The sequence below is a fragment of the Cystoisospora suis genome (genome assembly GCF_002600585.1).
Source record: "Cystoisospora suis strain Wien I chromosome Unknown contig_825, whole genome shotgun sequence".
Lineage (NCBI taxonomy): Eukaryota > Apicomplexa > Conoidasida > Eucoccidiorida > Sarcocystidae > Cystoisospora > Cystoisospora suis.
Window position 1 is genome coordinate 17466 of NW_027153626.1, and position 16486 is coordinate 33951.

Genomic DNA, 16486 nt, shown 5'->3' on the forward strand with positions numbered 1-16486 from the left:
ATCTATCTATCTATCTATTTTTGATGTATATCCCTTCAATCTCTCTCTCTATCTGTGCCTTCGACCTCTCTCTATCTTTCTCACCGTGTCTTTTCATGCCTGTCTTGATACAGAAGATGGATCGATTTTCTTATCGAGAGAAAGAGACGGAGCCCCTTGTTTTGTCGTCTCTTCTTGTCCATTCTTTCTTTCTTTCTTTGCTTTTCTCTACATCTCTCGAGTTCTTTGCATGCATTCACTGGGGAGCTCTTCCTCCTCGTCGTTGGTGAACCAACATTCTTTCTGTCATTCTTAGTGAATTCTCGATCATCGTTAGAAATGATGCAGAAAAAGAAACAAAGAAAGAAAGAAAAAAAGAACGTTTCGCTTCTTAACAAGAAACAAAGACAAGAGAACAAGAAAGAAAGAAGGAAAGAAGGAAAGAAAGAAAGAAAAAGAAAGAAAGAAGAGATGAAAGATGAGAGAAGAAGAAGAGACTGACATTTTTGGCTTCGTCTACTTTCTCGGCTTGGCGGCAGGTCGATCAAAATCCTTCGCGCCTTTTCTCCCTACGAACCACAGAGAACAAACACAAAGAGGTAAAGAGACAGAAAAAAATAAAGAAAGAGGGACAAGAAAGAAAGAGAAGATAAAAAAGAGATAAGAAAGAAAGCGTTCACGATGCTTCAATATAGGAATCTAAGATGCATATCTGCTGTATTACACGGTGGCTCACGAAAGGGAAGATTCATAAGGTATACGTGATGTAAATATGTACATATATACGGATAGATAGAGAAATAGACCTATATATATAGAGATATATAGATATATAAATATGGGTGGATAGATGGATATACAGAACGTAGGCAGAGACATCAGTAAGTGAAAGAGAGAGGCAGAAGAAGAAAAAGAAAGAAGAAAAAAGTCCTGTAGGGACAAACAAGCGAGTCTATTTGGAGAGGCGTGAGAAGTGAAAGAGACAGCAGATCTCTTTTCTATCTCTCCATACATAGTATCTGTCCGTAAGACACGTGTATCTCTCTATACATATCACTACCACCCATATTAGCTCAACTCACTACATCCATCTCTACACATATACATACATACATATATATGAGAATTACTATCTATCTATCTGTCTATCTATTTATCTATGGTTAATCTCTCAGTCTCCAATCTATCTATGACCGAAGTTGAGTAGAGAAGAAGAGCGTCTTGAGAAGAGGGAAGAAGAGGAGACTCGAAAGTTGACTTCTCTGTTTCTTTTTGTGTCTTGACGCTGTCTTTTTCATGGTGTCTACGGTGCATGCGTTTCTGCTTTCTTTAAATTCACCCCGAAGTTCTTCTCCTATTTCTTGTTGCATATGTGTGTGGGTGTCGAGTCCTACCTGCGAGTTGGCTGTCTGTCTTTTCTTTGATCTTGCTATTGAAGGCCCAGGCGCTTGAGAAGTCTGTCGTATCGACATCCACAAGATGCGTGTGCTTCGTACGCCCTTGCCGCCCGAACTCGCCTCGACGCACTCGCATGGCTTGAGGCAAAATCTTCTTATCCCAATTATCTTCTCTGCAAAGAAGCGCCACAGGTCAGTCACAGAAAGAAAGATAGAAAGATCGATAAGAAAAAAGAAAGAGGAAAAGAAAGAAAGAGAGGAGGGAGGGAAGTCCATGCATCGCATCGAAGGACATGAGCCAAGGTGGATGTATGAAGATGTATGTAGGGTTATGAAGGTACCTATTTATGCTGTAGGAGTAGTAGTAGGAGTAGGGGTAGTATACGAATATGTTTGTCTATGTATATGAATATTTATGCATGCGCGTGTATGGCGGTGTATGTCTACAATGTCGCTTATATGCGGGCTCCCGTCTTCTTATGCCTAGTGCAAATGCATGCCCTGACCTAAGAGGGGTGCTGGAAAGACATAACGAACATGCTTGGCGCTTCGAGAATGATAAGGCAAGAAGACCATGTGATAAGAAATCCACGCAGACAGACTTTTGAGAGAGAGAGAGAGAGAAAGGGAGAAGAAAGAAAGAGATGAAGTGAACTACAAGAAGAGAAAGGAGAAAGGAGGCGTAAAGGACAATAAAGAGCTAGAAACAAAGAGAGCATGGAGAGAGTGAGAGGAATGCATGCAAAGACTCGGCAATCGATCTGTCGAAAAGAGAAAAGTTGCGGAACGGAAAAAAGAAAGTTGAAGAAAGAAGGCAAAACACTTCAACCGTGAAAGAAAGAACACGACAGAGAAGAAGATAAAATGAATCTCCGCGCACATAGCTATCTTGAATGTATCTATATATCTCTGACCTATGTAGTTACTTGGGTATCCAGATGATATGTACGTGATAATTGTGGAGGTTAGAGTACTTCTCTGCAGTCAGGATGAAGGGGATGCTATACAATTGGGTCTTCACTGAGAGATCACTTTATTCATATCTACGAAGAAAGTCACTCCTACCCTACACATACGGCGGTAGACGTCTACTACATCCAGCATACCTCCATCAGAGAACGTTAAGCTAGATACGCCTAGAGATATCTCGGGCTGACAGAGTGAAAGAGGGATTGTCTGTATGCTTGTATCTTACCCGACAGGAGCGTTATAATCTCTGAGATAAAGAGGCTCTTCCCCACTCCTTGCAAGATCTTGAAAGAAAGCACCCTGTTTCACACAAGTGTGCAGTGTACATACACCCGAAAACAATAAGCGTAATAACGAACAATAGCAGCAGCATTGACATTCCCTTTTGCATGCATGCATGCATTCTTTTCTTCTAGAAAGGTTTGAGTGTGTTCTTCTTCTTTTCTTTCTTTCTTTTCAGAGTAGAAACCCCGAAGAAAAGAAAGTTGCGAGTCTTGCGGAGAAAGGACAGATATAGATAGATAGATAGATAGAGAGACAGATAGATAGATAGATGGATAGATATACGGAGGTGTACTTTCTTTCATTTCCTGTAGAGTAGCTTTCTTGAGGAGAAAAAAAAGGTATATAAGTGCGAAAGAACTTACACGGCAGCATCATACACATGTATCTCCTGCATATAGATAGATACATAGATTAAAGATAGAAACATAGATATACATAGACAGTTAGACACACTTATCTACCTGTAGATGCATACGTATGTACCTTCACATATACAGGCATCAATGTATATCTACATATGAGTCCTTTCATAGACGAGTATATAGGCATATGTATGTATAGACATACTCTACGTACACATACGTATACACAGATATATATAAGTAAGTATGTATATCCACGAAGGGAATATGAAGATAGAGAAGAACTGACGTACCCACACCTATACATCTACCTATACACAATAAATAGACACATACTGCGTAAAATGTCTACTCACGTCATATACAGAGAGAAAGAGGACGCACAATCCAAAGATGAAAAAGAAAGAGAAGAAAAAGAAGAAGAAAGAGAAGAAGAATGAGAAGTGATTAGACTTACACGGTGATAGTACTTTTGCATGAATTGGTATTTATACTTCACTTCTCTCCTGGGCTGCATGGCATCGAGCTGTCGATCATCCAGTCTTCTCTCCTCTTCCGTCATGTTACGCCTTCTCTCCAGAGCCTCCAACTGAAGAAGAAAGCAAGCAAGAAAGAAAGAAAAGAGAGAAAGGGAAGATCCATAGAATCTTCTGTATTGAAGAGAAGGCCTCGTCAACCTAGACAACATATGGAGAGAGAGAGAGAGACATGTACAGGTACTCTAGATCTATTACAGTACACACATAAACCCCACCAGCACACACATACAAAGCTCTATATCTCCATGCACATCTACACATATGATAAGAAGATCTATATGTATCTATCTATTTACCCTTGATCTATCTTCACGTATCTCTCTCTCCATCTTTAATCTATCTCTCCATCTGTAATCTACGTGTGTATCGCGATACTCCCCTTTGAGCTCTGCGGTTCTCTACGTGCTGTGCGTGAAGAGCAGCTACGTCCTGTAAGACCCGCCGTCTTCTGCTTTTTCTGTCTTTCTCTCCCTTTCCTTCATCTTCTTCTTTTCTCGAGTTCTTCTTCTTCTTCTTGCTTTCCATTGGGCGTGATACTCACGGAAGCGACAGATCAAAGAAGAAAAGAAAAAAGGAAGACGATTCGTAGACAGAAAGAGATAGAACACTAGACAGCAAGAAGAGAAAAACGAGACAGAAAGACAGAGAGAAGAAGAGAAAGAGAGAGAGCGCAGAGGAGAGAAAGAGCGGAAGAGAGAGGGAGAGAGGAGAAGGGGAGAGAAAGAGCGAAAGAAAGAGAAGAGGAGAGAGAAGAGGAGAGAGAGAGAAGACGAGGTGTATTTGCCTTACGAATTTTTCGCGGGCTTGTCTTTCTTCTTGATCTCTCTTTATGCGATGCAACTCACGCGCTTTCCAGGCCTCATACTAGACACACAGAGACACACACGCATGTAGAAGCACACAAGGAAAGAAAGCTCCCAAGATCAAAATTAACAAGAGAGAAAGAAAGAAAGAAAGAGAAGCAAAAGAATCAAAGAAACAACCCGTTTGAGAAGTGTTGGATACGTTCAAATCGAAAGAAACAAAAGAACAGACCAAAAAGATCGACCGCCGTAGCAAACGATGGATAGAAAAGAGAGAAGGGAGGAGGAGAAGAAGAAAAAGAAGAAGAGAAGAAAGCCTATTTCTCTGAAAGAGTGAGAAGAGAAAAGTCCAGGAATCCTCTCAGTCACTTCATACGCAGATATACATATGCATGTATCTATAAAACTACATAGAGATAGAGCATTGTATCAGATGCATAGACATCCAGTTGAGAAAGAGTACAGATAGCCACATTGCGAAGTGTATATACACCTTGCTCTCGTGAATTTTTTCTCTGCAATCCTCCAAGACAACTGAAGCCTCATGCCGACCCCCCCAAGCACAATTCACGCATATCGCCATTCACATACGAACACACATAGATAGACATAGAGAAAGATATATACAGACATCTGCGTAGACCTACCTCTCTCTATATGTGGACGTACATGCATGTATCTAACACTTACGTTCGCTTATATCAGGAGATATATATATATATATATATGTATTATGCTATCTATGTGTATGGTACGTCATCGGTCAACCGTTCGGTATATAGAGAGATCGATTCAAGATGGACAGACCGAGTAAAGATCCGTAGAGACATAGATAGATTAGAGATAGATGGATAGAAAGATCCATCTGTCTCTAATCTAGAATGTCGGATAGGTAGATAGATAGAAGTGTTCAATTGTAAAGAGACGTCTTGAGTTTGCCTGTGTATGTGCATGCCTAGCATCGAAGCTATGAGTAGTCATAGTGACAGTCATCATAGCGATAGGAGTGGAGGTGGAGGTGACACTGTGGGTTTGTGTGATACCTCAGCTTCAGCATCGAGTCCATCGGTATCATCCGGGATTTCTTCTTCCTCTTCTTGTTCGTTTTCTCCTAGATTCTTCTGATCTTTGAGAATATGTGTGCGCATTTCTTCTTCTTCTTTCTGTAGAGCCTCATAGAGCATCTTCTTCGATTCTCTCTTTCTCTCTGCGAGCTTTCGATCTTCTTCTTCTTGTCTCTTCAACTCCTCTGCTTCCTGTCTCTCTCTCTCACGGACCGTCTCTCTCTTCTCTTTGGGGACAAACACCTACACAGAAAAAGACAAAGAAACAAACAAGAACTCCAACCCCCTATACACACATATATATATATATAGAGACATACAGACATAGAGACGCACATACATACATATATCTATGCAAATATGTGTATGTAAGTATATGGAGGATATATACCTAACTGAAGGACTCATGCACGCGCAGTCGCGCAGACTGTGCGGAAAGACAGACACGGAAGAACGTCATCTCGATACATGGAGAGAGAGATGACTAGATTGGAGATAGACAGCTAGATAGGCAGATAGATAGATAGACGGATTGAAGATAGATCAAAGACAGGCAGATAGAGAGACCGAAGATTAGTAAAGAAACATCGGTGAAAAAGCCTTGGGTATCCTCCTGGCAAAGAAGATGGAAAGAGATGGAGAGGGGGCAGGCTTCGTCGAGAAAAAGGGCGTGAGTAGTCAAAACTCTGCATGCCAAGTCGTTCATCTGCACAGCACGCTTGGTATGCACGTATACATATACATACATTTATAGACAGATATACAGAGAAAGAGAGAGAGACAGAAAAGGAAGGGATCGGTAGGAGAAAGATAAACTTCATCTTCTTCTTCTTCGATACCCTGCTATTCTTATCCCGGGCTTTAGCACATCACTACGTAGGAAATCTCATGAAGGAACTACTACACACGTGTCTATCCACCATTGCCTGAATATACATACATACATACCTGTATGTATACATATACAGATATATATATATATTCATATAATGTATACAGCGTAGAGAGTGTATATAGAACTTCTCTGCAACTGTATGTACACTACAGACACACAATTCCAGAGAAGTTCCATAGACAAAACTGAAGGCGTCTCACATCCTTTATCTCCTCCATCTAACTCTCTATTCTCTATCTTTGATCGGCAACCTATCTATCTATCTCTCTATCTCTAGCATCCCTAGGGGTGTAAGGAGAGAGAAGAGACTCTTACAGGTTTGTGGAGAACGGTAGAAGCAGGGTCGTCGTAATCGTCGCTGTCTGTAGAATAAGCGGATGAGGAGGATTCTTCATCTTCTTCTTCTTCATCCAGTCTGAGCTGACTTTGCTGTTCTTCTAAAAGCTTCTCTTCTTCTCTTCTTCTCTGTAAAGCTGCTTGTCTTCTTCTTTCTCTCGCTTCGTCGTTCTCTTCTTCTTCTTTCTCTTCTTCCTCTTTTTCATCTTCTTTCTCTCGCTCCTTTAATCGACGACGTCTCTCGAGAGCCTCTCGATCTTCGAAAGATAAAGAAAAGAAAGCAGAAACACACAGTTGCTTTCTTAGTCTACCAGCCTACATTGACGGCAACACATCAAACCCGAGATGCCCATATACATGCATGCATATACATATACGTATACATATATATATATATATAAAGCATATACACATATATATATATATATATGCATATATATATACAGACAGTAATACATGCACAAAGACATATGACGGGATACATATGTCATCTCTTTCTACACACGACGTATCCAGGGACATACAAATAGATATACGTTTATATGTACATACCCATCTATATGTCTAGCTATTTATACCCATCCATCTCTATAGGTATCTACATCTACCTACATATCTACCAATAGCTATCTGTCTATCTACCTTCACATGATATCCCCTGACCGGGCAATATGTCCGGAGAAAACCTACACGTACGTACGTACGTACATATCTACAATATGGATAGGTAGATAAAGAAAGATAGATAGATGGATGGGAATATACTGATCCTCATCATTTGTGTATATATACATATGGAGATGTGTAGATGCATATCTGATGTATGTACTGGAGTGCATGCAGTCCTATCTCTCTCTCTCCTCCTATCCATGAAGAGGTACGTACAGGAGAGGAAGTGACGTAGGATGTATGAAAAAGAAAGAAGAACGCAAGAAGAAAAGATACATCGCAAGGACGCAAAGAAAGAAAGAAAGAAAGAAAGAAAAAGACAAGAAGGTGATCTTACCTTTCTCTGCCTCGACAATGATAGCTTCATGAATCTGTCGACGCTCTTCGATATTCGCTGGAGGAAAAGACAAGAGAAGGAAGAAAAGAAAAGGAAGAAAAAGAAAAGCTTAACTTGCATTCTCTGACACGTTGGCGAGACCAGCTCTCTCTCTCTCTCCGCAAAACTTAGACTTCTCTGTTTTGCATCTTCACTCGCGCAACACAAAAGACAGAGAGAGAAGAGAAGAGAAGAAGAAAAAAAAGAAAAGAGGAGCGTCATCGATTCTCTCATCTCGGTGAGACTCTTCTTCCTTCTCTTCAAAACTTCATCCCCCATAAATGCATGCAAATGCATGCATGACCATCATAGAGATGCTGGAGAGATGTCCCTCTACGCGCAGCTATCTATACATACGTAGATATACACTCTATAGACACTTATGCGTACCAGTGTATCTACATATCTACCTCCGTAGATATATTTAGCGACACATGTGTATATATAGAGAGAGACAGATCTGTACAGATATAAGAAAGAAGAGGCGTCTAAAGATTTCCTTCTCTTTTTGTGTGAATGTGTCTGCTAAAGAAGAATGAAAGTTATCTCACGCTTGACAGTTGAGACAGCGCGAGCAAGTCGATGCAATCGTCGATTCTCTTGTAGGACAGCTTGCATGCGCTGCTGCTTAACGGCCAGGCTTTCCTCATCTGAAGATCCGCCTGAGTAGTCTTCATCTTCTCCTTTCTCAGGGACCTTGCGGAAGAAGAAGAAACGCAAAAAAGAAAGAAAAAGAAAAGAAAGGACAAGATGCTTCAACAGGATGGGAGGCGCCATGAAACACAGCCGCCTCGGTGCATCGATACTCTCGCCGAACACTGCAGAAGATCTCTTCCACATGCCAAGAGATACATGCATGCATGCTAAACATCCTTCTACATAGAGGATATCTAGAATGGTAGAACGGTAGATAGATAGATAGATAAACTCAAGATTGATAGATAGATAGATAGATAAAGATATACGTCTAGGCATGTGCAAAAGAGAAGAGCGGGGAAGTTTTAGTTGGTCAGAGAGTGGGGGTTTGTATTCATCTGCATAGGCGTGATTGCCTTTCCTCCTCTCTCTCCCTACTAAGATCTATCGCTCTACGCATGTCTATCTATCTCTCTATCTACCTAGATCTGTCCTTCTCCTTTTAGAAGAGCGAGAGGCCGTAGACTACACTTGCAATAAGAGCAAGAGGGTCAAGACTCTCGGTCACATACCACACCTATCGAAAACACATACAGAGTCATCTCCATGTATACGCATACATATATATACCTATATACCTATATATATATATATATATATGTATGTAGATATATGTATGTAGATACATAGATCTGTAACATCGAGTGGTACTCATAAAGATATACATCTAACTATGGAGATAGAGATATATATATATACATACGCGAGTACCTATGTGTGTAAACAGATATGGAAGGACGTATCTTCAAATAGAAGACATGTAGGGAAAAATAAACAGACAGACGAAAGACAGATAAGTACATAGAAAGATGCCTCGATATGAAGCTGAGAAAGAGAGAACAAAGAGCGAGCATTAGATATAGATATCTGTCTATCTGGGTAAATCTGTCTGTCTATAGATAGACAAACATCTGTGTACCTCCGTATGTACGTAACTATGTATGTACACGTTTGTCCCTTTCTTTCTTACTTTTCCAGGCCAATACCTTGGCACGTAGACTTTCTTTTCCTTCTGCGGCTCGAACTTCTGTTTAAGAGGATCTTCTCCTCTATACAAAATACTATGAATATCTGCTGCCGACATCTTGAAGAGATCTCTCTATTCTCTGTCTTTCTTTCTTTCTTTTTATTCTTCTCCTCTTCTTCTTTCCATTGCGCACAGTCTGGAGAGCTCAACTCCTTATTCCGTTTGTCCTTGCTGGTGGAAAGCAAGTAAGAAAGAAGAAGAAAAGAGGAGGACTGAAGATAAAAGATCGACGTATGAAGAGAGACAGAAAAAAGAAAGGGAGATAGATCAAACTTCCACTCTCCCCCGCCTCTCTAGAAGATCTACTAAGGGTGTAATGAAGATGCTAAGTCTGGAGGAGAAGAAAGAAGAAGAAGAACGACGAGAAGAAAAAGAAAAGAGAAGAAAGGCAAACTTCACATGTTTCAATAGAAGCCAGGGGCATACTTGATGTAGATGTTCGCCTCTTCACCTCTTGTAGAAAGACAGAAAGAAGATGGAAGATAATGAGAATGAGAGGAAGAGACTGGGAGAGATAAGAAAAGAAACAAAGAGAAGAGAAGGAAGGAAGCTCGAGGCCGAATGGGCTTTACATCTTACAGAGAGAGTAAGCAGCAGAAGAAAGATAAGCACCAAGTGTGAAGAGTGGAAGGAAAGACAACTTCTACCAGGAAGCAAGAATTAGATATGAAGCAAAACGAAAAGAAGAAACAGAAAACGAAGTTAGTAAAGCTTAACGAGAAACTGTCTGAGGAGAAGTAAGGGATGAAGAAGAGTTAAGATGAGAAGAAAGGAGAGCCGTGAAAAGAGGAAGAGAGACAAAAGAGAATGCGATTCCTTCTCTCGAGAAATCTCGGACCGCTTGCAAATCAGACTGAAAGGCAGGAAGATTAGACGGAGAGAAAGGAAGAAGAAGCGAAGGGAGAAAGCGATTTGAATGGACGGAAAAGATAAAAAGCCAAGAGATGCGCATGCAGATCAAAAAGAAATGAGTCTCTTATATAAGGCGATGAACCAAGAATGAGGAAAGAGAAAGGGAGAAAGAAACAAAGAGAGCAAAGAACATGATCATTACAGTAGCATGGGACATATCTGCATCCTCACTTTTTCCCTCGATAAAGAAGCTCAAGGAGTTTATTTCCGGGTGTACATCCACCTGCGTTCGGGTGTATGTACACCTGGGTTCGCGTGTCTGTGCACTTGGTTGGGGTGTATATACACGTGGATGAGACTAAGAGAAATCACCCCGGGAGACTTCCAACATGAGAACGGAGAATTCGTCTCGCACCGAAAAGATATTGAGGACAACCGACGGACTATCTGTTTTCTCTTACACCCTAAGAAGTAGAGAAACGCATACACACCCTCATGGGAAGATTCGCACGCACACATCTACGCACATGAGAGCTACTATACATGTAAGTAAATACATGGGCACATCAGGGGAAGATTTGCAGCCGAAGAGTCTTCCCATTTACCAGACATTTCTCCCGTAGGGATGTTGAGAAAGTATGGTAAGGAGACGAGACGGAGAGAGAGAGAGGAGAGAAGAAAAAGAACAGGAGAGAAGAAAGCCCATGCGGCGGAGCGACTCGTCTCCTCTCGTAGACGAGCTCTATTCCTTCTTTCTTTCTATCTTTGCATGCTTCAACATAACTATCATAGATAAAATTTCTTGTCGATTTCTTTCTTTTCTTCGTTACTTTTCTTCCATTCTTACGTTTCTTTCTTTGCAGGAGAGTTATCTGATTTCCCTCTTGAAAAAGGAAGAGAGAGATAGACACATATGCGCACGGGAGTGAAGAATGTTTCTTTCTTCTTCTTTCTCATTCTTCTCTGGATCGATGCTTCTTTGCATCCCTCTCTCTTGTGAATAGGAGACGCGCACACAAAACGCGGAGAAGAAAGGACCTAGCTTTCTATGACCCACCTTTCTCTTTTTTCTTTTGCTTTCTTTCTCTTCCCATCCTTCTTTCTTTCTCTCTTTGTGTGTCGATTCCTCGTCGCCGTTCTTCTTGACCTCTTCTTTTTCGCTTTCGGTCACCATGTTGGTCCCAAGAAAAGCCGTCTCGATTTCTCTTCTTTTGTCTTCTCCTCCTTCTCCTTTTCTTTTCTCTAAGAGAAGTCTCATCGCTGCTTCAACAAAGAGATTCTCTTTCGTTCTTTTTCCTAACAAGCAACACATCTCCACGACTTCTTCTTCCTCGTCATCGTCCCTTTCTTTCTCTTCTTCTTTTTCTTCTCCGTCTCTTTCTCCTTCTTCTTTCTCTGCTTCGTGTAGGGAGGATGTGTCGTCTTCCGGCCTGTTAAACAAGAAGAGATTCTTAAGTATCTGTAACGTTTCCGACGAGTCAGTCGCGCAGGAAGAAGAGAGAATTCTCGAGGAGCTCTCGAGAGATATGGAGAATCTCTATCAAGAGGTTCAAGCCGCTGCAAACAGATTTAAGTCTCCCATGTACAAGCAATACTTCACTCGCCGGGTATGATCGATCACTCGTCTATCTATCTATCTCTCTTTCTTTCTTCTCGCTTGTCTTTCTTTCTTTTATCTTTCTTCTTATGAAAAGGATCCCAAGCGATCTGAGAGAGACACGATTCAACAGCTCAGAAGCGAAGCGGTAGAAAGAAAGTGCTCTAAAGAAAGAAAGAAAGAGCTCTAAAGAAGGAGAGAAGGAGGCGTGTGTCTCTGTGTGTTTTGGATTGGATTTGCAAGCCAAGGAATGCTATCACTACGGGGTGTGGTCAGAGAGAAAGAAACAAAAAGAAAAAGAAACAGAGGAAAGAAAAAGGAAAAGAGAAAGATGGAGGGGGTTTCTGTGTGCAGAATCTATTTTCTTTTCATCATGTTCTATCAAGTTAACGCATAAGTAGAAGGAGTTCATGTACAAGATGACAGTAAAGAGTGTCAATTGATAGAAGTTAGGGTGTATGTACAGACACCGCCCGCAGTTGTAGTTCTTCTATGTGACTGGAGAAGAGATTCCTTTCTTTCTTTCCTTCTCTTCAGAATAAGCATCTCTTTCTTCTTTCTGATTTACCACGTGGGTCTTCTTTTCTTTCTCTCTGTTGATCTTTCTCTGAGCCATGAGAGAGTAGCAACACGTGACTCTAGGTTTTTCTCTTATTTCCTTTTCTATCGAAGTCTCTCTACTTTTCTCTGTCTCCTCCCCTACGTCAATCATCTTCTTCTACATACCTCCTCCTTAGATGTATATATATCTATCTATCGATGCAACGTGTAAGATAAGAATAGATATGGCTATGTCTGCTTGTATATGCCTGTGTGGATTTGCTTCTCCTCTCTCCTCCCTCTTCTTCGTTGTCCTCCTCTTTGTCTTCAGTGTTCGTTTGTCTGTGTTCGGGTGTATGTACAGGCGGATGAAGACTTTGCGAAGATTCGAGAGAAAATGACAGGCAAGAGGAGGCAGTCCTTTTCCTCTTTACTCGAGGATGTCGAAAATTTCAAAGAGAGAATGCAGAAGCATCGAGATCTTCTCAATCGACAGGCGACCGTAGGGAATTTATATCATACAGATCATATTGTCTACCTTAAGTAGAAAAAGACACTAGCCCCAGTCTTCTTCTTCCTCTTCTTTTGATCTCCTTGATGGAGAGATCTCTTTTCTATTCTGGAGAAATGAAGCTATCCTCTTCTTCCAGATATCTCTCTTCTTCTTTTCTTTTCTCCTCAAGTTCTCTTCAAGGCCATTCTCTCTTTTCGATCTACGTATATATATATATATGTATAGATATGTATATATGCATGTATGTGTGTAGATGTATGTATGCCTATGTATTTGCATGTAGCTTCGGTGGTCTTGTCTGTGGCATGGAGTGTGTATTACTTTTGCAAGTGAAGAATGAATGAGAGGTCAGTAAAGAAGAATCTGAATGAGAAAGGAATGAGGGCGATTGATAAAGTTCTTGTTAAGAAAAGGCTGTTTTGGGTGAATGTCTCTCTTTGAAAAGAAGAAAAGTGAAGAGGAGAAAAACGCGGAAAGAAAAGAAGAAAGGCGACATGAAGCAGGTTAGAGCTGCGCTTGTAATAGAAAAGAAGCATACACACTGGGCTGAAGAGAAGAAAGAACGATCTCTCTACAGTTGAAATTGGAGAGAAGAAGATGCGTCTCTTCTTCTTGTTCTTCCTTCGCTTGCTTTCTGTCTGGTGTATATACACTTGAGTTGAGTTCGGCTTCTTCCTACTTTCGAAGCAAAATGACCTCGTGAATAGAGAAGAGGCTATCTCAATCTTTCTCTCTTTATTTGTTTCTTCTTCTTCTTCGCTTCTCTTCACTCTCGAAAAAGACGGAGCTCGAAGATTTCTTTACATTCTCTTCTCTTGTTTGGTCTTCTCTTCCTCTTTCTCCCTCTTTTTCTTCATTGTCCAGTTGAGAGAGCATAGCAATCTAGAGATTTAGAGAGAGAAAGAGATAGACTGAATGAAGAATATCGTAAAGAGAGAAGAAGAAGAAGAAAAGGAAACAGACGCAGAAGAATAGAAAACATGCCGATCATCAGGTGTATCTACACTTCGGCATCTCGTGTATGGTCATGTGAAAAGGTATGTCGGGCTGAATGTGTATATGACTCTATATGAAGGCGTACGCGCATATGCAGGAAGATCCATATATAGGCGATATGTAGGAATACGTACGTATGTTGAGTATATAGGTGTATCTGTCTAAATATGACTACGCTGTATGAAAAAATGGGAGTATGGACTATAGCATCTATGAAGGTGTATACACCTGTATACATACATAGACATACATGCAAATGATTAACATAATCATAGACATATATATATATATATATGTATTATACGATGTGAGAGAGAGAGAGAGATCATGGAAGAATGGATGGATCGGCCGATAGATCAACAGAAGAAGCGCTGACTGTGCGCAGCCATCGACCTAGCCATGAGCAAGGAAAGGAAGAGAAAGACTACCAGGAAGGAGAAGCAATAGAATCATTTCTTTTTTCTTTCTTTCTTTTTATCCTTCTTTCTTCACACCCGTATCAATCAGAACTACCTAGTCCCACAGGGCCAGAGAGACAAGTCACAAGAAGAAAAAGAGAAAGAGGAAAAGAACCCGTACGAAGACTACGACGACCTCCACCGCTACTAGGAGGAGGAGAGGGAGGAGGAGGAGGAGTTAAGCAGCCCTTGTATCCATGGTCGTCTTAGTCTTAGGAACAGTCTTAGCAGTGCGACTAGCAGTGGTAGTCGCAGTAGGCTCTTACAGGTAGTTGCCGTGTAAGAAGGTGTCGACACCTAGTATGACCATTGAACGACGTAGGAGTAGGAGTAGGAGGAGACGGTGTCTCTATGGATGTCTACTTGGGGCAAGTAGATATGGTAGAAGTAGAAGTAGTCGTACTATTTCTTAATGTAGTCATATCCTAGTCGTAGGATCAGGAGGAGGACGACTGTCTGTGTCCTCTCTCTTCTCTTTGCAGTTGAGTTGTTCCTTGAGAATTGAAGGAGAAGAAAATGAGCAAACCGAGAAGAAGAAAAGTAAGGGTGGGTGGGTCCGACAAGCGTCGTGATGAGGGGAGTGTCACGAGAATCAAGCGGGAGAGAGAGAAAGAAAGAAGGAAAAGAAAGTCCGTCGTCATGATAAGGAGAGATCTAGTCAGCAGGTCCCTCCCTATGTCGACCTGTACAGAAGAAGAAGAATAGAGAAGTACGATAAGAATTATAGTACTGACAATAGTAGTCATAAGAAGACTACGGTACGACGACTACTACTACTGCTGAGACTACTCCTGAGACTAGTACTCTCCAACTCTTATACCACTCCTACTAAATCCTTAGTATGACTACTAGTACTGCCGGAGAATGGCTCCAGTGTAGTTGGACTATGTCTGCTGTCTATGCGTCATCTTCTTTATTCTTATCATATCTCTATACATGATTTGCGCAGATGCATGCGGTATTTTTCTGATCGAAGACTAAGGGAGACTGGGTAGAGTGCGAGACACGCGACACCCCAGGAGGAGCAGCAGGAAGAAGACGACGAGGAAGAGGACCTCGATCCATAACCCAAATGCTCTTTCTTTCTTTCTCTGACAGGAAAAAAGAAAGAAAGAGAGAGAGAAGGCGAGAGAAAAGAGAGAGAGAGAAAGTTCTATCACTTTCAATCTTTTTGGATGAATTTAACGGAGTCCGCGTGAAGAAAGGGTTTGTAAAGTATCATGCTGAATCGACTACTACTCCTACTAATACAACTAATACTAATACTAGTAGTAGAACTGCTACTAGTGCTGCCCCTACAGGAAGAAGATGAAGGCGTTCAAATGACTGACTGCTTTTAAAGAAGATGAAAAAGAAGAAAGAAAAGAAGACGATAAGTGGATTTGCACTGTCTTGTCGAAAGTGATCTGTAGATTTCCGAGAGAGAATGACTGGCTGAGACTTCCGATGCTCTTCCTCTTCTCTTGTTCTACTTCCTACTCTCTCCATGAGGCAACTACGACAAGCTCTCACTCGAGTAGTCAACACTAGAGAAAACGTTCACTACAGATAAAAGGCAAAGCCAAGGACCTAAATAGATAGATTAAAGATAGATAGATAGATAGATTAAAGATAGATAGATTGAAGATAGATAGATTAAAGATAGATAGATAGATTAAAGAGAGATAGATAGATAGATTAAAGAGAGATAGATAGATAGATTAAAGATAGATAGATAGATAGATTAAAGATAGATAGATTAAAGATAGGTCTATAGGTGGATTAAAGATGAAAGATAGAGGTAGGTCTTTCTCTCTCTTCGTTTCTTTTGACGTTAAAATCTAGGGTCCCTCACTACTACTGCGTGTTGTCTTTACAACTGCAGTAGTAGTGAGGGGGAGGAGAGAAAGCGCTTTCTTTCCTTTCTTTTCTTCTTTCATCTCTCTCTCTTTCTTTCTCCTCGTTGAGAAGTCTACTAAGACCGAAGCTAGAGTTGACTGATTAACGACTCTTTCACTAAAAAGAAAGAAGGGACAGTTACCCTCTTGAAAAGAGAATGAAAGAAAGAAAGAAGACTCACAAGAGCTTGATAAGATAATGAAGATGGCGATGGATGGAGAGAAAATGTACAAAGGGGGAGAAAAGAAAGAAAA

The 16486-nt window shown here is 40.9% G+C and overlaps 2 protein-coding genes across 2 annotated transcripts in view; one reads left to right on the forward strand and one right to left on the reverse strand.

Moving 5' to 3' along the window:
- The window catches only part of CSUI_001992 (microfibrillar-associated protein), a 14656-nt gene extending 3794 nt beyond the window's left edge, over nt 1-10862 (reverse strand). Inside the window, exons 1-11 of the mRNA XM_068062194.1 lie at nt 9341-10862; nt 8226-8370; nt 7636-7692; nt 6609-6886; nt 5378-5641; nt 4321-4395; nt 3450-3581; nt 2572-2645; nt 1374-1549; nt 482-548; nt 85-301 (exon numbers count right to left, since the gene is read on the reverse strand). Of these exons, the coding sequence (XP_067925827.1) occupies nt 496-548; nt 1374-1549; nt 2572-2645; nt 3450-3581; nt 4321-4395; nt 5378-5641; nt 6609-6886; nt 7636-7692; nt 8226-8370; nt 9341-9454 (1368 nt within the window). The 5' untranslated portion in view covers nt 9455-10862 and the 3' untranslated portion in view covers nt 85-301; nt 482-495. The remainder of the gene's footprint in view (nt 1-84; nt 302-481; nt 549-1373; nt 1550-2571; nt 2646-3449; nt 3582-4320; nt 4396-5377; nt 5642-6608; nt 6887-7635; nt 7693-8225; nt 8371-9340) is intronic.
- A 62-nt stretch (nt 10863-10924) lies between these two features.
- Nucleotides 10925-13544, forward strand: CSUI_001993 (uncharacterized protein). Its single transcript, XM_068062195.1, has 2 exons — nt 10925-11856; nt 12751-13544. Exons 1-2 carry the CDS (start codon nt 11422-11424, stop codon nt 12931-12933), a joined length of 618 nt encoding a protein of 205 aa, XP_067925828.1. The 5' UTR covers nt 10925-11421; the 3' UTR covers nt 12934-13544.
- Nucleotides 13545-16486: the final 2942 nt, after the last annotated feature.